At 38.1% G+C, this 24,386-nt stretch overlaps 1 protein-coding gene across 1 annotated transcript in view; it reads left to right on the forward strand.

The window, feature by feature from the left end:
• The window catches only part of FAF1 (Fas associated factor 1), a 487,842-nt gene that overhangs the window by 416,727 nt on the left and 46,729 nt on the right, over positions 1–24,386 (forward strand). Inside the window, exons 16-17 of the mRNA XM_052636540.1 lie at positions 9,100–9,180; positions 10,724–10,801. Coding sequence (XP_052492500.1) covers positions 9,100–9,180; positions 10,724–10,801 — 159 coding nt within the window. The remainder of the gene's footprint in view (positions 1–9,099; positions 9,181–10,723; positions 10,802–24,386) is intronic.

Here is a 24,386-nt window from a genome sequence, read left to right on the forward strand (position 1 = left end):
ACTTATTAGTTTTAATAGTTTTTTGGTAGAATCCGCAGTATTTTCCAGATCCCTAATCATTTTATCTGTAAGAGTTTTTCTCCTTCCTTTGCATTCTTGATGTATTTTATTTCTTTTTCTTGCCTTTGATTTGAAAATCAGTCATTGTGTTCAACATTGAATCATCTCAATGGATGCAGAAGAAGCATTAGACAAAAGTTAATCCATTCCCGATAGAAACGTTTAGTAAATAGGAATAGATTAGAACATGAGAAAGGGCATCTATTAAAAAACCTGTCAGCTAATGTTTTGCTTACTGGTGAAAGACTTAATATTTTCCTGTTAAGATTAGGAAAGAGACATGGATGCCTGTTTCTATCACTTCTACTCACCACCACCAAACTGGAAATTCTAGCCAGTCTAATAAATAATAACTCACCCTATTTGTCTTTTTGTGTCTGGCTTCTTAGTATAATGCCTTTTAAAGCTTATTTGTATTATAGTATGTATTAGAACTTTGTTCCTTTCTATGGCTGAATAATATTCCATTGTATATATACCACATTTTGTTTATTCATTTGTCCACTGATGAGTATTTGGGTTCTTTCCACCTTGTGGCTATTGTGAATAATGCTACTATGAATATGTATTTATTGACCATTTATATATCTTCTTCAGAGAAACGTATATTCAAGTCCTTTGCATATTTTTCGATTGGATTGTTTGCTCTTTTTGTTGTTGTTGAGTTATAGGAGTTCTGTATGTTAAAATCTTACTAAGTATATGATTTGCAAATATTTTCTTCCTTCCTGTGGATTGTCTTTCACTCTCTTTATAATGTCCTTTGACGTACAAAAGTTTTTAATTTTGATGAAATCTGACATATCTATAAAGGACAGAAGTGGTATGGACCTAACAGAAGCAGAAGATATTAAGAAGAAGTGGCAAGGATACACAGAAGAACTGTACAAAACAGATCTTCAAGACCAAGATAATCACGATGGTGTCATCACTCACCTAGAGCCAGACATCCTGGAATGTGAAGTCAAGTGGGCCTTAGAAAGCATCACTACGAACAAAGCTAGTGGAGGTGATGGAATTCCAGTTTAGCTCTTTCAAATCCGGAAAGATGATGCTGTGAAAGTGCTGCACTCAATATGCCAGCAAATTTGGAAAACTCAACAGTGGCCTCAGGACTGGAAAAGGTCAGTTTTCATTCCAATCCCAAAGAAAGGCAATGCCAAAGAATGCTCAAACTACCACACAGTTGCACTCATCTCACATGCTAGTAAAGTAATGCTCAAAATTCTCCAAGCCAGGCTTCAGCAGTATGTAAACTGTGAACTTCCAGATGTTCAAGCTGGTTTTAGAAAAGGCAGAGGAACCAGAGATCAAATTGCCAACATCCGCTGGATCATGGAAAAAACAAGAGAGTTCCAGAAAAACATCTCTTTCTGCTTTATTGACTATGCCAAAGCCTTTGACTGTGTGGATCACAATCAACTGTGGAAAATTCTGAAAGAGATGGGAATACCAGACCACCTGACTGGCCTCTTGAGAAACCTATGTGCAAATCAGGAAGCAACAGTTAGAACTGGACATGGAACAACAGACTGGTTCCAAATAGGAAAAGGAGTACGTCAAGGCTGTATATTGTCACCTGCTTATTTAACTTCTATGCAGAGTACATCATGAGAAACGCTGGACTGGAAGAAAGACAAGCTGGAATCAAGATTGCCGGGAGAAATATCAATAACCTCAGATATGCAGATGACACCACCCTTATGGCAGAAAGTGAAGAGGAGCTAAAAAGCCTCTTGATGAAAGTGAAAGAGGAGAGTGAAAAAGTTGGCTTAAAGCTCAACATTCAGAAAACGAAGATCATGGCATCTGGCCCCATCACTTCATGGGAAATAGATGGGGAAACAGTGGAAACAGTGTCAGACTTTATTTTTGGGGGCTCCAGAATCACTGCAGATGGTGATTGCAGCCATAAAATTAAAAGACGCTTTCTCCTTGGAAGGAAAGTTGTGACCAACCTAGATAGCATATTCAGAAGCTGAGACATTACTTTGCCAACAAAGGTCCATCTAGTCAAGGCTATGGTTTTTCTAGTGGTCATGTATGGATGTGAGAGTTGGACTGTAAAGAAGGCTGAGTGCCGAAGAATTGATGCTTTTGAACTGTGGTGTTGGAGAAGACTCTTGAGAGTCCCTTGGACTGCAAGGAGATCCAACCAGTCCATCCTAAAGGAGATCAGTCCTGGGTGTTCTTTGGAAGGACTGATGGTGAAGCTGAAACTGTAATCCTTTGGCCACCTCCTGCGAAGGGTTGACTCATTGGAAAAGACTGATGCTGGGAGGGATTGGAGGCAGGAGGAGAAGGGGATGACAGAGGATGAGATGGCTGGATGGCATCACTGACTCGATGGCCATGAGTTTGGGTCAACTCCAGGAGTTGGTGATGGACAGGGATGCCTGGCATGCTGTGATTCATGGGGTTGCAAAGAGTCAGATACAACCGAGCTACTGAACTGAACTGAACTGATGTATCTATTTTTACTTTTCAGTGCCTGAGCTTTGTGTCATACTAAAGGAATCATTGTCTAATCCAAAGTAATTAAGATTTTTACCTTTATTTTCTAAGAGCTTTATAGTTTTGACTTCTTAATTTTAGATCTTTTATTCTTTTTAGTTGCTGTTTTTATACATGGTGTAAAGTGATAATTCAATCTCATTCTTTCCCATATGGAAATCCAGCTTCCCCGATCCATTTGTTGAAAAAACTCACCTATCTCCATTGAATGGTCTTGGCATCCCTATATGAGAGTTTATTCCTGGGCTCTCTGTTCTATTGCATTGGTTTAGACCAGAAGGTTTTGGTTACTTTAACTTTGTAGTAAGTTTTCAAAATGTGAGTTGTTAAAATTGTTCTCCTTTTTCTTTTCTTTCTTTTCTTTCTTTTTTTTTTTTTTTTTTTTACTATTTAGAGTCTCTGAGTTTCCATGTGAATTTAGAATTGATTTTTTATTTCTGTAACAAATGCTGTTGAGATACACTCAGTTGTTCCTTATAGAGATTTAAATAGTAAAGAGAAAACGTCTATTAAGTTATACATGAAATGCCCATTTTCATTTCTCCTCATTCCTTTGGGTAGATCCAGATTTCTGACTGGACTCATTTTCCTTCTCCTTAAAGGACTTCCTTTAAGTTTTATTGTAGTACATAAGATAGTAGTTAATTCAGCTTCTGTATATATTTGAAAAAGTCTTCATTTCACCTTCAGTTTTTAAGATATTTTTGCTGGGTATAGAATTCTAAGTTAACAAGTTTTTTTGTTGTTTTCTTTCAGTGCTTTAAAGATGTTTCTTGAGTGTCTTCTCATTTGCACTGTTTTAGATGAAAAGTCTGATCTCATCTTTATTTTTTCCCCTATATATTATGTCTTTTCTCTGATAAATTTTAAGAATTCTTGTTTTAATATTAATTTTATGCAATTTGGTTATGATGTGCCTTGGTGTAGCTTTCTTCATTTTTATTTTGTCTCATGTTCATTTATGTTCTTGGATCTGTGGCTTTATAGTTATCAAATTCAAAAAAAATTTGGCCATTATTTCTTAAAATAATTTTTCTTTTCCTATTCCCTGCACCTGTTTTCACCCTCCAATTATACTTTTGTTAGATTACCAAAAGTTATCCCATAGATAACTTTTCCAACTTGCTACCTTGCTTGGGTGCAAAATAAAATCTTCTGGTTCCAACTGGGCCTCTAGGTTACCAAGATGGATAATCTACCTGTCAGGTTCCATATTACCTCACTGTTCACAGTGCTGATATTTAATTTCCTCTTTGTTTTTGGTACTTAGGAATTCTCCTTTGTCCTTTCTTTCTCACATGCTAAGTAATACTTTTTAACATTTTTGCTATATTTAATCTACTATTTCTAAGTATTTATATTGAGAGAATTTCACATTATCTTGATCCGTATCTCCTCAGGGACAGACCAGGGTCATTTCCTTATTTTCAAAGGCCTACTTATTAAGGTACATTTTAACCTGGGCATTCAGAAGAACAGATAAATACCATATGTATATATGTATGTGTGTATTTGTGTATACAGTTGGTTATTATTTGAAACCAGCCTAATCACTATAGCTTCTTCAATTTGATAATGTGAAATTTTACATTAGTTCTTGAGAATTAACTGATGATTACTAACTTTAAACAAGGAGGAGTAACAAGTTGCACTTAAATTCCACGTCTGGTTCATTTCCTCATTTAAGAACCATTTGATAGCTCATAAAATGTGTTCACTGTTTTTGAAGTGAAGTGAAGTCGCTCAGTCATGTCCAACTCTTTGCGACCCCATGGACTGTAGACCACCAGGCTCCTTGGTCTATGGGATTTTCCAGGTGTGAATACTGGAGTGGGTTGCCATTCGCTTCTCCAGGGGATCTTCCTGACCCAGAGATCGAACCCAGGTCTCCCACATTGTAAGCAGACACTTTACCGTCTAATGGACATTATTTTTGATGAGTTGTAGAGACACCTAATTCAGTGGTCACTGTTTCAGAGATATAAAACTCTACTGAGCAACCCAGAGAGCCACAGTGGAAAAAAGGCATAGGCTTTCAGAAGGAAAAGACTGGGTTTGAATTTGAATTCTAGCACTTCTTTGCGAGTAATTATACTACTCAGAAAAAATATGCTTATGTAAAAAAAATCACTAGTCTAAAGAATACTTAGAAGTTCAAGAACTTCAGATGTAAAACTGGTAAGCACTGATAATTCTACTCATTCATCTACCAATTATGTATCGAATGCTTGCTATGTGTAAGATAGTAGCCTAGATGCTATAGGATATATAGTCTTTTCCCTTAGGGAGTTTACAGCTCAAGTAGGGAGTAGTGAGACAGATATACAGATGAGTGTGGCACAAAGCAGCATGAGAGCAGTGACAAGTATGCTACAGGTGAAAGGCTCCAGTAGAGGTTATTACTTAGTTCTGAGCAATGCAGCTTCTCATTTTCCTATAACAGGAAGTATTTTTATACTAAGTAGCCCAAGCCATAGATCAGGCAGCACCTGAAACCTGTTCCTAAACCAGATCATCCAGCTGTTCTACCTCCACCTAAGCAACAGTGTATTTCTAATCACTTTGTCTGATGCATCCCCTGAGATTTAGCAAGGGGAACCTCTGCAAGGACAGTATTTGTAGGACACAGAAGTTCCAAGAGGCACAGTTTATGTAAACAAATTTATACATGAACTGTTAACCACAGTACCTGGAATTGTCCTAAAAGTTTGATCGTAATATGGGCTTCCCAGGTGGTTCAGTGGTAAAGAATCTCCTTGCCAGTGCAAAAGATGTGGGTTCAGTCTGTGATCCGGGAAGATTCCCTGGAGAAGGAAATGGCAACCCACTCCAGTATCCTTGCCTGAAAAAACCCCATGGAGAGAGGAGCCTAGCAGGCTATAGTCCATGGGATCGCGAAGAGTCGGACACAGCTTAGCAACTGAACAACAACAGCAACGTAGGATAATGGGGGGAAAGGCTAAGCAACATTCTCTATATCCCCAAATTGGAAATGACTGTGAGTAGGACAGTTGGAGAGGCAAATATAAAATCTACAAGACAGGGGAAAAAAATGGATGATAGTCAATCACAAGCAACTACCAAACATGCAAGAATCTATGACCATGATGGAATTTAGGAAAATTGACCCTGAGCCACATGCTTGAGGTGGTTCTTCTATCTCCCTGTCTGATACTCAGGGACATTGTGAGTAAGGAAAGGAACACTGAATTACCAGGGGAGAGGAGAGGAAAATATTGCTGATCTGGATTCAAATCTGAGTTCTACCACTAACTTAATGGCCATGTGTAAATTATTTACCCTTATGTGATTTCAGTTTCTTTATCTGTTTACTGGTCTCTTATATTTCTAAAAACATATGAAAAGCTGTTGGGATTTTGAGGGATAGAGCCAATGGAACAAGATGTTTTCCAGGTGGTAAGAGTGACGTTATTTAAGAAACAAAAGGAAAATAATGCAAACCTTGAACAACACTGAACTTGTCACAGTAAATCAGTAGATGCCTAAAATAATGATGAAGGTGGTCCATGTATAATTATCTATGTCTTCCTCTATTATTAAACTGGGTCCTGCTTCTGTATTCTGTATTCCTGCTTCACACTGCTAGTGTGATGTCTAAAGTAAAATTGATACTTAATAAATATTTTCAAGAAAGAAAGAAGGGCAGAGAAATAGAAGGGAGAAGAGAGGAGAGGGAAGGAAGAAAGTTAGCTGGCTTAGGAAGTCTTATCACAACAGGTGCCGCATTTTATGCCACGGATCCCTGTATTTAATGACCTTTCATATCTGCAACAGTCTGTTTTAAAACAGAGCTGTTCACCTAGAATACTTCTATTATAGACTGTATTTGTGCTCAGAGAGCTTTTAGAAGATCCCTTTGTGGTGTGTACATAGTGTCGTAACAGGTCATTTCTGCCCAGCTAGTCAATTTCATTGACTCAGATGGAGCTGCTTTGTGAATGAGCTGTATCATTTTCCTCCCTAATTTTTACAGTAGACAATAAATGTTTTATACCTGGAAAGGCAGTTCATTTATTCAGCAGATGCTTGTTAAATGCCTCCCAAAAGTTGGGCATTGTGCAAAACACTTGTAATATAAAGGTATGTAGTATGGACAAGGTCTCTGCCTTTATGGTGCTTACAGTTGTCATGGGGAACTCTCACATTAAATAAACAATCATCTGACAATACAGTTGTGATAAATGTTTTTAAAGGGAAAGTACAGGATGTTACAAGAGAAATCTAAACTAATTTGCAAATGAGATCAAAAAGTGTGTTACAGTTAAAATTTTAAGCATCTTAAATATTTCCCTATATGAAATATTAAAAGAGAACTCCCATAGGTTGTTGATAATATTAGGGATATCTAAATTTAGAAAGATAGACTTGTTTAGAAAGGCACAGAATCCTTAAAAATTCGATTCTTCAAGTTAATAAATGACTGAAAAGGGAGACACTGTTTACCCAAGAATACGCAGCTTGCTAATAGCATGGCTGGAACTTGCACACAGGTCTACTAATCTTCTCATTATCTCTCTCGGTGAAAAAATAAGATATTATACATCAAATATAGATCAGCCATGGCCAAAAGAGCTATTAAGTATCCACTCTGTACAAGCTTGTATATTGGGGGAGGGAGGTGCTTACAGAGTAATGAATTAGGCAAATGTAAATATAAACAGAAATATATAAAATATGTCCTATCAGTCTGGTTGTACCTGGTCATAGTAAAACTGTAGTATGTAGACTAAAGTGGGAAATACCCGTTGGAATCAATGAAGATATCTTTAAAGGAATATGCTTCTATTTCTTTAAAATGAAAATACTAATAGCTAAGTACTAAGTCTCCAAGTAGAAGTTTTTACAACCTAGTTTTATTCATGTGTAATATTATATGGCTTGTAAATTATCCTGATTACTTTGCAATCTAAGTGATCTTTCAGGTTAAACATTGTTTGTGATATTTTATTGTAACATTAAATTTCCCTGGCATACTTATTTATCATAGATAGTATAGTAATTAACTTCAGGACAGCAACATCTAATTCTTTATAATTTTTTATTTGAAAGATTAGGAATCAATGAAATGTTACTATTCATACCAGAGATTGTAGAATTAATGGGATCATTGAAACCAAAAGGAGTATGAGACTTCAGGGAGAAGGCCAACCTTGAGTAGATATCAGAGGGTGCACCTAAGACAATGCTGAGCATATACTCAGCCTGAGTAAACATATATTGAATCGAGGAGACAAAAAGAAAGAATTCAGTTAAACCATATGAAATGTCCATTTTTATGGGTCAAAAGCCAGCAAATATTGATGACTTTATATGATTCAACCTATCCTGCAAAATAACCATAAAAGGAAACTGTACTCTAATGTCAACCAATGTGGGTATTTATTAAATTTAAGTACATGTATTGATAAATACGTCCCTGCTGGCTCAGTCGGTGAAGAATCTACCTGCAGTGCGGGAGACCTGGGTTCAATACCTAGGTTGGGAATATCCCCTGGAGGAGGGCATAGCATCCCACTCCAGTATTCTTGCCTGGAGAATCCCCAAGGACAGGGGAGCCTGGTGGACTGCAGTCCATGAGGTCGCAAAGAGTTGGACACGACTGAGCGAATAAGCACAGCACAGCACATTGATATACTGGCTATACTCCAGAATTTAACAAATAAATTCTGGTAGTTGAATTTATTTCATATAACATCACAGTTTAAATGTAGGCAGATGGCATAATCACTTCTGACATTAAAAATATTCCAAAAGATCTTCAACTCAAATAACTTCTACATTATGTACACTTCATGAGTGTGAATGTTATGGGGAAATACTTTCTCAGATGGTAAAGAATCCACCTGGAACATCCCTGGAGGAGGGCATGGCAACCCACTCCAGTATTCTTGCCTGGAGAATTCCATGGACAGAGGAGCCTGGTAGGCTGCAGTTCAGGGGATCACAAAGAGTCGTACACAACTGAGTGACTAAGCACAGCACAGCACAACCAAGCTTTAGCAGTGATATTTCAGCCTCTTTCTGTGCTGACCAGGGGATTACTTCTTAGTCTTTTTCTGTCTCCCATCCCTTAGGCCCAGTTCTGACAGTCTCCAAGTTTATCTTAGAAAAATCAGGAGAAAAAGAGAAAGGAACTAATCACTGAAGAACTAAACGCCAAGTACTTTCCTAAATATTAATAGTTTATATATATATATTGAATTCTCACAACAACCCTATGAGACAAATGTTGTTTCTTTTTTATAGTTGAGGTAACTAAGACCTAGAGAACTTAAATAGCTTACCCAAGGTCGCACCATTTGTAAGTGGTGGCACTCGGCTTCAGACTTTTTATTTTCACTGTATACTGTGCTGTGCACCTTATTACTTGTTTGTGCTGTACACTTTATAAGTGCCTTGTTAATTATAATAAATTTATACAGGGATAAGATGAGGATTATCATTTTTTTCTTTAAAAAACAGTAATGTGGTAAAATGCACTGAATATTTTCCTTTCTTAATAAGGATGAACGAGAAGCCAGAGAAAATGTGAAGAGAGAACAAGATGAGGCCTATCGCCTTTCACTTGAGGCTGACAGAGCAAAGGTAGGTTTGGTCAAGGGACTTCTGGGATAAAGACATCAATCCTAAATAGTCTTTGATTATTTAAGTGCCAGTCCTTTAGTCATCTTGATCCATGAGAGGTGGTTTTGCCTTGGAGAAAGCTGGATTCAGTTAACAGAAAGAATATAATTCTGCCTTTGGTTCTTAAAGCATGGTTCATTTTGACAAGATAGAGCTTTTTCAAGAATCATGAGAAATGAAGATACAAATGGGCCTAGTATTTACTTCATTTGTTCTTTAATCAGCCTATGGTAAAATTTAGCAATGTTTTAAAAACTCTTCAGGTGATTTTAATGTGCAGTCAGGGTTGAGAACCACTGGCTTATTTAGTGCTTTTGAGCACACACTTCCACAAGAGGAAAATGAATAAGCCACAGTTTCTTACCCTCAAAAGAAGGGTCATTGTGGTGGAGAGTAGATTAAGTCAAGAGCACAGATAGCTGGAACACTTGGGCAAGGATCATAAATGTCATAAGGGAAGCCCTGAGTTCTGTAAGAGTTCAATGAACAGAATTTCTAGTGGAAAGCTTTTATGGACAGCCAAGAAGTGGAAATGTACTTGGAAGGGTTTCATAGAAGAGGCTGTTTATTCCAACCAGATAGAGAAAGAGAGATAAGAGAAGAAGTAATATATGCTAGCAGGAAGGGCAGAAAGCCGGGGTTCATGACAGAGGCTGGTTTGATATTTGGGTACAAGAGAGGTTGGTGACTGTAGCCATGAAATTAAAAGACACGTGCTCCTTGGAAGAAAAGCTGTGACAAACCTAGACAGCATATTAAAAAACAGAGACATTACTCTGCCAACAAAGGTCCATCTAGTCAAAGCTATGGTTTTTCCAGTAGTCATGTCTGGATGTGAGAGTTGGACTATAAAAAAAATTGAGCGCAGAAGAACTGATGCTTTTGAACTGTGGTGTTGAAGACTCTTGAGAGTCCCTTGGATTGCAAGGAGATCCAACCGGTCCATTCAAAGGAGATCAGTCCTGGGTGTTCTTTGGAAGGACTGATGCTGAAGCTCCAATAATTTGGCCACCTGATGCAAAGAATTGACTCGTTAGAAAAGACTCTGATGCTGGGAAAGATTGAAGGGAGGAGGAGATGGGGATGGAAGAGGATGAGATGATTGGATGTCATCACCGATTTGATGGACATGAGTTTGAGCAAGGTCCAGGACTTGGTGATGGACAGGGAAGCCTGGCATGCTGCAGTCCGTGGGGTAGCAAAGAGTTGGACATGACTGATTGAACTGAACTGAACTGAGGTAGCAGAAAGGACTAGAAAGGATGACCAGAGAAAGCTCTAAAGGATCTTGAATGCTGCACTACCCAGAGCACCTAAACAAGTTTAATAGGAACCTAAACATGATCAGAGACCTATGCTTTGTTGTTTTAATTTCCATCTTTGTTCCAGAGATAAACATTTTCATTACTACAGTGTACCTCTAGGCCATGCTGAGAATGGATTTTTTTCTTTTAAGTAGACCAGTGTTTATTGAGTGTTGAATTACATTCTCCTTTATCAACAGAGGGAAGCTCATGAGAGAGAGATGGCAGAACAATTTCGTTTGGAACAGATTCGAAAAGAACAAGAAGAAGAACGTGAGGTAGGGCATAATTTTTAGAAAAGTTATTAAAATGCTACGTCTGTTTCCATTGCATTTGCTACTAAGGATGTTAATATTTCTTATAACTTAATTCTTTCCACTTTTCCCAGACTCATTTTAGTATGGAAAACTAACCTTTTTTTAAGAAGAATCATTCCTGATCTGTTATGTTGTTGAACTCTTAGAAAACTTGACCTTGTACTAGATTCATGGTTTTCTATTCTTCTCAATTCCTCTCCGCTTTCCTGCCTGACAGATACTCCCATCCTTCCTAAATATTGTCTCACCCCACAAAGAGTGTATTTTCTCCCCTTTTCCCAGGCTTCACTGTACCCACCCAGAGAAACAGTAACTCCTGCAACATCTTGCACTGGGCCCCTAATTATGAGAAATCCATTTAGCTTGGCTGGTTTTTTTTTTTTTCCCACCTTGAGTCCATGTCATGTCTGTGATAACACAGAGAATTTTTCATTCACTTATTTTGCAAATATTTTTTTGACTACTTAGTATGTGTCTGAAATCTTTAGGAACAGGGAAATGGGTCCTCCCCTCCAGGAATTCATAGTCTTATAAAAATAAAACTACATAATATTTGTGAAAGGTATTCTAGTGATTTACCTGAAGTGCAATGGGAAAAAAAAAGGAAGTGGTATCAAATGACTTCCTTGGATGGCTCGCAGAAAAGGACTTTTAGAACTTTATGCTAGACATGAAATTAATGGCCAAATTGGTTTATAAAAAGAGAAAGCAAGTGATGGAAAAGCCTGGATGGCCCTAACCTGGGCTGAGGAAAACTCCATTAGTCTTCATTTTTTGTCAGAGGATGCTGCCTTATAACTTATTCAGCAGATTTTTAAAAATTGATATATAGTTGACTTTACAACATAGTGTTAATTTCAGCTGTACAGAGAAATGATTCAGATATATATATACACACACACACATATTTCTTTTTCAAATTCTGTTCCATTATAGATAATTACAAGGTTTTGAATATAGTTCCCTATGATATACAATAAATTATTTTTGTTTATTTTTTATATAGTAGTGTGTTAATCGGAGAAGGCAGTGGCAACCCACTCCAGTACTCTTGCCTGGAAAATCCCATGGACGGAGGAGCCTGGTAGGCTGCAGTCCATGGGGTCGCCAAGAGTCAGACACGACTGAGCGACTTCACTTTCACTTTTCACTTTCATGCATTGGAGAAGGAAATGGCTACACACTCCAGTGTTCTTGCCTGGGGAATCCCAGGGACGGGGGAGCCTGATGGGCTGCCGTCTACAGGGTCGCACAGAGTCGGACATGACTGAAGTGACTTAGCAGCAGCAGTGTGTTAATCCCATACTCCTATTTTATCCCTTTTCCCCTTCTTTCCTTTTTGGTAACCATAATATTGGTCTTTCTTAGTCTGACTTACTTCACTTAGTATGATAATCTCTTGGTCCATCCATGTTGCCACATATGGCAATATTTCGTTCTTTTTTATGGCTGAGTAATATTCCGTTGTGTATAGGTAGCGCATCTTCTTTATCCATTCATCTGTTGATGGACATTTAGGTTGCTTCCATGTCTTGGCTATTGTAAACAGTGCTGCTGTTTACACCTCAGTGTAAACACACTGAGGTCTATGTATCTTTTCAAACTAAAGTTTTTAATCTTTTCTGGATATATGCCCAGGGGTAGGATTGCTGGATCATATGGTAGCTCTACTTTTAGTTTTTAAAGAAACCTCCATAGTGTTCTCCATAGTGAATACACCAATTTCCACCAACAGTGTAGGAGGGTTCCCTTTTCTCTACACCCTCTCCAGCATCAACAAATGATTTTTGAATAAGAATTATGCTTAGCACTGAAAGAGAAACAAAGGCTAGAAAGACATTTTCTGCCTGCAAGAAGAGATTACATGTTGTAGGGAAGATGCAACATGTCTACAATTAACAGCAGATCAAGGAAAAGGGTGCTAAATAACATGAGAGAAAAACAAAATACTTATGAGTTTAGGGTCAAAGTAAAAATCTTTCACAGCTTTTGAAATCAGACAACTCTATAGAAGAGGTGATATTTGAGGTAGGTCTTGAGAAATGTGTAAGATTTCACTGTTTGGAAATCAGAGTTTATTCACGTTCAAACACTTATTGAGTGCCTATCACATATGTGCAAGATACTATACCTGACAAACTCTAGTCTTCGTGCATGCTGAAGACTCTCAATAATGGAAGATAGAAATAACTTTGTTAAACATCTTCTGTGTGTCAAGTACTCTGCCAGCTGCTTTACCTGTGTTTACTTATTGACCATTAAAACAAGCTACAAGCTTAGAGATTTCTCTTCACATGTGAGAAAACTGAAGCTCATTGAGAAGTCACACATAGAAATGGGAACAGCTGAGATTCTCACTTAGGTCTTTATGACTGTGTACCAAGCTCATGCTCTTTTGCTTACTCCATTCCAGTACAAGGCCATTTTTCATTGTGTATGACCGTAGGAATCATGTGTGTAGAGTTTCATAAACGTTTGGATAAGAGATTTTTCACTATACTTTTAGGCTATTTCAAGAAATACAGTGTTTTTTAAAAGTATTTATTTATTTGGCTGCAAAGGGTCTTAATTCCAGCATCTTTAGTTGTAGCATGCAGGATCTAGTTTCCTTACCAGGGATTGAACCCAGGCCCCCTGCATTGAGGGCTTCACAGGTGGCACACAGTAAAGAATCTGCCTGCCAGGTGGGAGACCTGGGTTCAAACCTTGGGTCCAGAAAATGCCCTGGAGTAGGAAATGGCAGCCCACTCCAGTATTCTTGCCTGGAAAATTCCAGGGACAGAGGAGCCTGGCAACAGTCCATGGGGTCATAAGTGTCAGACACAACTGAGTGACTAAGGACACCCCTGCACTGAAAATGTGGAGTCTTAGCCACTGGACTATGAGGGAAGTCCCAAGAAATATAGTTTTTAAATACTGGAACTTTCACTTTTATGCTGTTTCACAAATGTGCTTGCTCTCTCTCTAATAGTATAGTTTCAACATATATTTGCTAGATGCCAAGTGTGCACAATTAACTGCCTGTTTTAGACCTAGAAAGTGAAAGTGAGAGTCACTCAGTCATGTCTGACTCTTTGTGACCCCATGGACTATGGAATTCTCTAGGCCAGAATACTAGAGTGGGTAGCTCTTCCCATCTCCAGGGAATCTTGAGCTTGGTAGCATATGTACTTTCTTCTGATGATTTACCTTATTTACCCTTGGCTAAAATTTTCTCTCTTTCCAAATGTTGGTAAAGCTTTTTCTCTCATAGAAAACCCCATAAATATCCTTTAGCATACTTCAGTGCCGGTGTGTTCCAGCTGTAAACATGTGTAAGGACAGGATGCAGAGGGAGAAAGGATAAGTCATACTTTGCAGCTAGTCATTACTTGAACTTCGCCTTTGGTGTACTCCCAAAAACAACTTCAGGTAATGCTGAACTATCCTTTCCCTCAGAGAGCTGCATTAATGACTTTTATAAATCCCACCACTGAGAAACTGTTTATCTTCTGCTTATCTTAGTTTGGGCTTCCCTGGTGGCTCAGGGATAAAGAATCTGCCTCCAGCACAGGAGACTCAGGAAACATGGATCCGATTCCTGGATCAGGAACATAACCCCTGGAGGAGGAAATAGCAACCCACTCCCCCTGGTGGCTAAGACGGTAAAGCGTCTGCCTGTAGGGCAGGAGACCCGGGTTTGATCGCTGGATTGGGAAGATCCCCTGGAGAAGGAAATGGCTACCCACTCCAGTACTCTTGCCTGGAAAATTCCATGGACAGAGGAGCCTGGTAGGCTACAGTCCATGGGGTCGCAAAGAGTCAGACAAGACTGAGTGACTTCACTTCACTTCTCTTCACTTCCAGTATTCTTGCTAGAAAAATCCTGTGGACAGAGGAGCCTGGTGGGCTACAGTCCATGGAGTTGCAAAGAGTCAGACACAACTGAGCAATTTAATTCATTGCTATCCAGACTCAGTTCCTATTTTTTCGTGGAGCACCAGTTAACATCTTTCAGCACACTAGTGTATAACAAATGTCTCTTTGGGAAAAGCTAGTATTTTGAAACCTCTGAAAAACTTGAGACCCAGGGAGATTATACAGTTTGCTTATGGTCACCAAACTGGTTGGACACATCATCTGGACTAGAAACCAAGTCACCTGACTTTTCACAGTAACACTGCATCCCTTTCCAGAAAACCTAACCTATGTAATTGCATTGAGAAACAAGAATGGTTTTATTATTTTCATTATCTCTAAGTATTACAAAATTCTTTAGAAAAATTAAGTACTGAATAGTTAGATCACCTTAGTTACAGGAAAATTCCTTCAGGATTGGCTTTATTTTGCTGTGGTAAACCCTGAAGTAAAATCAGTAAAATCTAGGAATGTATTTTGATCTGGTCCTTGGCCATGATAAGGTGAAAGTCTGTAAGACTATTCTGAAGGGGAAAAAAAAGAAATGACAACAAAAATTTGTGCTGTCTTGCAAATTTATATATCTTCTTCTTTCCAAAATTAGTTTCAAGTAACTGACATAAATACATGCAATTCAATTCAAATAGATTAAAAGCAAAAGAAAAGATACAGAAATCAAGACAAGGTAAATTAAGAAAGATAAAGCCAAAGATAAGATTAATATGTTGACAACAGATAATCCAGCAGAGACACCAAATGCATATGACTGAGTTCTGTACATTTGCCACAGAATTTGTTATTTGCTTCTCTTGAGCTAACGGAAAATATGATTGTTTACAGGTGTTACTCTGTCTATAATATCAGATAAAAGCTGATGTTACAGTCCCTCAAAAAGTGCCTAGATTTTTCAAGCACAAAGACCATAGAGCGATGTTCCATGTGGTTCCTGTTCAGGAGGAAACTATGCAGTATGGCGAATACTGTACTCAGCTGTATCCAGTAGCTGTAATAGCAATAGCAAGTCATGTATGACAGCTTACAACTTTCAACTTTAAAGTCATAAGACCAGAGCACAATTTAATGAAAACATCTCTGCAAAGGCTCAAACAATACATTTTTCTCATAGTTCAGTTTAAAGAACAGATTTTATCATAATTAAAGAAATGTATGGGGCTTCCCTGGTGGCTCAGTGGTAAAGAAACTGCCTGCCTATGCAAGAAACATGGGTTCAATCCCTGATCTGGGAAGATCCCATGTGCCCCAACTGTTGAGGCTATATGCTCTTGAGCCCAGGAGCCACAACTACTGAAGCCTGCGTGCCTTAGAGCCCATGCTCTGCAACAAGAGAAGCCACTACAATAAGAAGCCTGTGCACTGCAACTAGAAACTAGCCTCCACACGCCACAGGTAGAGAAAGCCTGTGTAGCAACAAAGGCCTAGCACAGCCAAAAAATAAATTTAAAAAAAAATTATTTTTAAAGAAATGTATGAACTACATATCCTTTAAGAAATCTTTCCTGAATATTGTTTTTTGCCACTGAGTTTGGAGTAAGTAGAGAAGGTTTCAACTAAGATTGTTGACTCCCAAGTCTTTTAATCAGTCAGTATTCAGCAAATATTTGTTAATATTTTTGTGTGTACAGATCAATGAATCTGGTACTGTGGGTACTATATAGCAAGTGTGAGACAGCCTGTACCCTCAAGGAACTCACTGTTTAGTACAGGGGGGTAGATGAATACCAAATAACTATAGGAAAATATAATATACATTGTAAAAACCAGTAGAATAGCAGGTTGTGAGGAAGATGACCTCTGACTAGGAAGGCAACGAGGAAGACTTAACAGAGGAAGGAAGCTTTGGAGGACTGATAATACACCGGTGGTTAAAGATGAAGTGGAAGAGTATTTTGGATGGATTGAATAGATAGGTGGTTGGACAAATGGCAAAAGGTATGGGCTGGATAATCATGAAAAAAGGGAGAAAGGCATAGGACTTCCTCAGAACTGTAAATGGGCAAATTTGGAACACGGTCTTAATCACTAGAGCTAAGTGCTAGAAGGCCAAGTTTTGGGGAATCATGGGTAGGAAAGAATGGACCCAAAGCTATTCCCTTTTGCTGCTGGTTTCCTCAAACAGAAAATTTTAACGTTGCGTTTTTGCCTATCTACCCAGAGTTGGTTCCTTTCAATCTTTATGCCTCCTCAAGTAGAAAATCCTAAGCAGTATTAAAGACCACTAAATGAGAGAACAGAAGAAGATGGAACTAGAAACATTGGCACTTCTCTTCAATTCTCTGATTTAATCTTCACAGCCATCCTACAAAATGGATTATGGGAGATACAATCATTACCATCTTACAGATGAAGAAAATAAGATCATAGCAGGATTTAAAAGCCTATTTTACTCCAAAATCACTGCAGATGGTGATTGCAGCCATGAAATTAAAAGACGCTTACTCCTTGAAAGGAAAGTTATGACCAACCTAGATAGCATATTGAAAAGCAGAGATATTGCTTTGCCAACAAGTCAAGGCTATGGTTTTTCCAGTGGTCATGTATGGATGTGAGAGTTGGACTGTGAAAAAAGCTGAGCGCCGAAAAATTGATGCTTTTGAACTGTGGTGTTGGAGAAGACTCTTGCAAGTCCCTTGGACTGCAAGGAAATCCAACCAGTCTATCCTAAAGGAGATCAGTCCTAGGTGTTCATTGGAAGAACTGATGCTGAAGCTGAAACTCCAATACTTTGGCCACCTCATGCAAAGAGTTGACTCATTGGAAAAGACCCTGATGCTGGGAGGGATTGGGAGCAGGAGGAGAAGGGGACGACAGAGGATGAGATGGCTGGATGGCATCACTGACTTGATGGACATGAGTCTGAGTGAACTCCAGGAGTTGGTGATGGACCAGGAGGCCTGGCGTGCTGTGATTCATGGGGTCACAAAGAGTCGGAGATGACTGAGCGACTGAACTCAACTGAACCTAGCATTTGTCTAGTAAAAGCAGAACCAGAACTCCTATCCAGTATTCTTTTTACCTATTACTCTACACAGGAAGAATGAAGGTGGCACCATGAACAGGTTATTAAACTAAAACTATTTTTTTATAGTTTATGTTTTCATCTTAGGTAAGTTGCTTCTTTTCACATACATAATACCATTACACTGGACCATAATGACAATCAGTTTTGCCATCAGCATGTCACTATCTGAGCAGTTCACTTCAGTTGCTCAGTCATGTCCGACTCTTTGCAACCCCATGAACCACAGCATGCCAGGCCTCCCTGTCCATCACCAACTCCTGGAGTCCACGTAAACCCATGTCCATTGAGTCGGTGATGCCATCCAACCATCTCATCCTCTGTCGTCCCCTTCTCCTCCTGCCCTCAGTCTTTCCCAGCATCGGGGTCTTTTCAAATGAGTCAGCTCTTCGCATCAGATGACCAAAGTATTGGAGTTTCAGCTTCAACATTAGTCCTTCCAATGAACACCCAGGACTGATCTCCTTTAGAATGGACTAGTTGGATCTCCTTGCAGTCCAAGGGACTCTCAAGAGTCTTCTCCAACACCACAGTTCAAAAGCATCAATTCTTGAGCAGTTAATGTGTCCTAAACACTGTGCTGAGCACTTTCTTTTTTTTTCTCTCTTTTTTTTTTTAAATTTTTATTTTTACTTTATTTTACTTTACAATACTGTATTGGTTTTGCCATACATTGACGTGAATCCACCATGGGTGTACATGAGCTCCCAAACATGAACCCCCCTCCCACCTCCCACCCCACATTATCCCTCCGAATCATCCCCATGCACCAGCCCCAAGCATCCTGCATCCTGCATCGAGCATAGACTGGCGATTCGTTTCTTACATGATAGTATACATGTTTCAATGCCATTCTCCCAAATCATCCCACCCTCTCCCTCTCCCTCAGAGTCCAAAAGTCCGCTATACACATCTGTGTCTCTTTTGCTGTCTTGCATACAGGGTCATCATTACCATCTTTCTAAATTCCATATATATGTGTTAGTATACTGTATTGGTGTTTTTCTTTCTGGCTTACTTCACTCTGTATGATCAGCTCCAGTTTCATCCATCTCATTAGAACTGATTCAAATGTATTCTTTTTAATAGCTGTGTAATACTCCATTGTGTATATGTACCACGGCTTTCTTATCCATTCGTCTGCTGATGGACATCTAGGTTGTTTCCATGTCCTGGCTATTATAAACAGTGCTGCGATGAACATTGGGGTACATGTGTCTCTTTCAATTCTGGTTTCCTTGGTGTGTATGCCCAGCAGTGGGATTGTGGCTCCAGGATTGAGTCAGACCAGCAATACCTGTATAAGATCCATTACACTTATTTGATGATCTCGTTTATTATCATGATTTTAAGTACTGTCTATACATTTGGCACCCAAATTTATATCTCCATCTCTTTCCATTCCTCGAACTCCAGATATGAATATATAATTTTCAGCCCATCATCTCCATTTAGATGTCTGATAGGCATCACAAACTTAACATATCTTAAACTGAACAACTGATCTTACTCTCCCCACCCAATCTTACCATCCACAGCCTTCCCTATCATAAGTGGAAAATCTGTCCAGTTGTTTGAGCCAAAAAGCTTGGAACTACTCTTAACTTCTCTCTTTCATGTCCCTATTTAACAAATAGGGCAAATCCTGTTGACTCTACCTTCAAAATGTATGTGGAACTCAGATGCTTCTCACTAACCCCACTGCTACAACCCTCACCTAAGCAACCATTTTCTGTTACCTGGATTACTTTAGTATCCTCACAGCTTGACTCCATGCCTCCATTTTGCCTTTCCTGTATGTCTTTTGATACATTCTTCTTAAAACAATTGGCATAGCATATCATTTCAGATCACTTATCTTCATATCTCAAAATAAAAGCTAAAATCTTTACAGTGATTTCAATCAAAATCCTTGCAGGATTTTTTTTCTTTTTCTAGACATTCACAAATGGATTCTAAAATTTTTATGAAAAGCCAGTAGAACTAGAATAGCCAAAAATCAGTTTTGAAAGAAAAGAGTAGTGGATTTACACTACTAGAGTTCAAGACAGTATAATCAAGACAGTGTGGGGGTTGCCAAAATGATGGTGCCATATATCCATGATACAGAACAAAATCCAGAGATAGATCCACATGTATGGATCATCAGTTGATTTTTGAAAAAGTGCCAAGACAATTCAATGGAGAAAGGATGATCTTTTCAACAAATGATGCTGCAAACTAGTAGATATATGGATATATGCAAAACAAAATTGAAGACAAAACAGTAAAAACACTTCCAGTCCATATCTTGTGTCATGTTCAATAATTAACTGAAAATGGGTCATAAACCTAATTGTAAAACCTAAAACTATTAAAGCCCTAAAAGAAAACATAGGAGAAAACCTTCATGGTTTTGAGTGAAGCAAAGATTTCTTAGTTCTGACACCAAAAGCACAAGTCAAAAAATAACAAATATTTAGACCATCAAAATTAAGAACTTGTGTTCAGAAGACATTGTTAAGAAACTGAAAAGACAAGCCACAGACTGAAAAAAAAGTCATCTTTCTAATATCCAGAATATATAATGAACTCTCAAAACTCAATAATTTTTTTTAAAAAACCCTTAGTTTAAAAATGGGCCAAATATTTGAACAGACACTTCACCAAGGAAGATATACATCAGGGCAAATAAGGATGTGAGAAGATACTCAACATTATTTGTCATTAGGGAAATGCGAATTAATACCACAGTAGATACACACTAATTGTCAGTAGAATAGCATTTAGAAAAAAAAAAAGGACAGTACCAAGTAGTAGCAAAGATGAAGAGCCACTGGAATGCTCATATATTAATGATGGGCATCATTAATGATAGCACATCCACTTTGGAAAATAATTTGGCACTTTCTTATAAAGTTAAAATGTACATACAATATGACCCAGCAGTCACACCTAGGTATTTATATCAATGAAATGAAACTAACAGAAAAATATATTTGTATGCAGAAGCCTGTACTCAGATGTTTATATTGGCTTTGTTTGTAATCACCCCAAACTGGAAATAGCTCAAGTGTCCCTCAGCTGGAGAAAGAGTAATCAAACGGTAATATAGCTACATAATGGAATACCAATCAGCAATAGGTAGAAGTGAACTACTGATATATTCAACAACATGGATGAATCTCAAATGCATTACATTAAATGAAGGAAGCCATTTATATGACATTTATAACTAAATTTATATAACATTCTGGAAAAGGCAAAACCAGGGATAGAAAACAGGTTGCCTGGGGATAGGGGAATTGGGAGGTAGATGATAGAATTGTTCTTTATATTGATGGCTGATGATGGTTAGACAAATATATGCATTTATCAAAACTCATCAAAAAAGGATGAGTTTTACTGTATATGTGTGTGTGTGTGAAAGTGGTTTGACTGGTTTGATCTCCTTGCAGTCCAAGGGACTCTCAAGAGTCTTCTCCAACACCACAGTTCTAAAGCATCAGTTCTTTGCCACTCAGCGTTCTTTATGGTCCAACTCTCACGTCATTGCGTGACTACTGGAAAAACCATAGCTTTGACTAGATGGACTGTTGTCAGCAAAGTAATGTCTCGGCTTTTTAATATGCTGTCTGGGTTTGTCATAGCTTTTCTTCCAAGGAAAGGGAAAATGAAAGCCACTCAGCTGTGTCTGACTCTTTGTGACCCCATGGCCTATACAGTCCATGGAATTCTCCAGGCCAGAATACTGGAGTGGGTAGCCTTTCCCTTCTCTCGGGGATCTTCCCAACCCAGGAATTGAACCCAGGTCTCCTGCATTGCAGGCAGATTCTTTACCATCTGAGCCACAAGGGAACCCCAAGAATACTGGAGTGGGTAACCTATCCCTTCTCCAGCGGATCTTCCTGACCCAGAAATCAAACCAAGGTCTCCTGCATTGCAGGCAGATTCTTTACCAACTGAGCTACTATATATAAATTATACCTAAATTTTTAAATGGGAAAAAAAGTCATTTAATTGGGCTACTCAAGACAAATGATCTAATCACTCTTCTCCTTTACTTCCTCTCTGACTCCAACTCCTACCCCTTTCCACCTGATCATTCTGGCTTAGCATTTACTGTGACTTTTGCATATAATACTTCTCTCAGATATAAATATGACTCCTTCTCTCCTTTAGGCCTCTACTCACTGAGGCCTATGGTATTTGTATTTATATTTGTACCAAGGTTTATGGTATTTAATGTTCCACTTCCTCCCTTTACCAATACTTCCTGCTCTTTTCTCCATAGTACTCATCATTATGTGGCAAAATGTGTATTTTCTTGTGTGTATATTTGTTGTTTTTCTCCCACCCTATTAAAATGTTGGCCTCATGGAAGCAGAATATTTTATCTGTTTTGTTCGCTCTTATTTTCCCATCACCTAGATGGGAGGTGACACATAGGTGCTCATTTTAAGAGTTCATGGAATTAATGAATGTTAGCTTTAGCTATTTCACACTCTGCTTCAGCCAGCTATAAATTGTTATTTAGTGTCTGTTCATAACTGACTAGAAGAGAGTGTGCATGTATTTACATATGCATAGGTGGGTGTACGTTAGGCCAGTCTTGGATTATTCTTATTAAAGGTTGGTGTAGGTGTATCCTACACTTTCTGTTTAAAAAACATAATTGTATAGAAACAATCTTTCTTGGATATTTGTCTTTACTGCTTAATTTCACTTCAAAGAGTCCTCATTTCTCATCCCTCAAATGTGAATGCTTTGAATATTCATTTGACTTTAGTGAAACAAAAAGCCCAAGATCAGTTCATATTTGCAACTTACACTAGGTTTCCTCGTTTTGTTACAAACCTGAAATAATGCAAATAAAAAACTGTATTTGTTGAGCAAACAAAAGTTTAACAATAGTGTTTACCATGACTGCTATTCAATTGTAGCTGTCCTTTATGTCATTTGTTTTACCACAATATTTACTTACACAAGGCCTTTGCTTTTAGCCAGTTTGAAACTGAGCTACTGATGTATTTTTGTTCTTTTTTTGCCAGTAAAATTTGGGTATTCAGATCCCAAGGTTGCTGACTTACCTAGTATCTCTCCATTGTTTTCCACATTGGATCACTGGTGAGGGATATCTGAGGTCTGTTTTCATTCTGGGGAAAAGCCCTGGAGACTGGGTGCATTGAGGAGCAGACATTGTCTGCACAGTGAATGGGGTAATGAGCTACTGTTGTTGATTTGTCTGTAGTATAATTGGTTGAGTTCAGATAATAATGTAGCATCTGTTGTTATCCTGTGCAAGGAAATGTCAAAATAGAAAGCAGGCAGACAGGTGGATTAAAAGAGAAACAGGAAGAGAAACCAGGAAATATCACATAAGTTCTGATTTAAAGTAGATGCAAAAGGATAATGATAACAACAGCAATAGTTGCTGTGCACTGTCCTCTGTTGTGCCCAGTGTTATGGCGTGAACTTCAGTACTGGGCACTGCTGACTAATCTGAGCGCTGCCATGGTCAGCACTTGCTAAGTGTTTTATAAATGTGACTGCATTTTATACAAGCATCGTTATGTGGAAGATATTATTGGCCCTGTTAAATAGGGTAACTGAAGTTCATAAAGACTGTCTTATGCCTGTTGGCCGGGATTTGAACCTGTGGTTGTCATACCAAAAGCCTGTTTTCTAACCGTACATTACATTTAGTAGACTAAAGTTTTTTAAACTGCAGTGTTAAAAGTCAGGATAGTGATTAACTTTGAGGAAGGTAATTCTAAAGAAGGGGACGAAAGGATTCTGAGAACTTTGATCAGGGTGCTAGTTACACAGAAATGTTCACTTACTGAAAATTTATCAAGTTGTGTATTTAATATATGTGCACTTTTTCATGTATATTTCAATAAAAACTTTAAAACAATGACAAAATACAGCTTTTAACAAAAGATGCTGTGTATCAGCTGTGTATAACACTGATTCAAATTTTGTTTTTAAAAGTTTAAAATGTGCATTTAAATGAAAATTAATGAAGATTCTGAGGTGATGAAAAGTTTTAGAAACAGTGGTGATGGCAACGCAACACTATGAATATACGTAATGCCTCTGGTGGCTGTCTCTTGGTGAATCTAGATATTCATTAGTAATGTTTTCTTACCATTTACTCTAGTTTTTACAGTAAATGTATATTACATTTATAATCAGGGAAAATAGTTTAGAAAATGTATATAACTAATCCATAGAGGTAGTTTACCCTTTAAATAACTCTTGGTTAGCTGGCCCTTGTAGGACACATGAGGAAATTTAATCTGAACAGTTGATGCTGGAGGAAGTCAATCTCAAAGAAAGGAAACTCGGGGTGTTCAGTTCTTGGTTCCTAGAAATAGAAGCCATGACATTCAGATTCTTTTAGCATTTGCTGAGCACCTACTATGTGCTTATCACCATACTAAGCACTTTTATATACAGTATTTCAGTTAACATGTTAGTTTATTGCTTCTGTTATCAAATATATATAGTGAGCATCTATTTTGTATGCTATGCCCTATAGTTATAATAAAAAGTAATACATTTTCTCACATCCTTATAGAGCCTGCAGGCTAGTGGGAAAGCCAGACATTAAACAAGTATCAATAATAT

This window comes from Budorcas taxicolor, chromosome 3, assembly GCF_023091745.1.
Source record: "Budorcas taxicolor isolate Tak-1 chromosome 3, Takin1.1, whole genome shotgun sequence".
Taxonomy (NCBI): Eukaryota; Metazoa; Chordata; class Mammalia; order Artiodactyla; family Bovidae; genus Budorcas; species Budorcas taxicolor.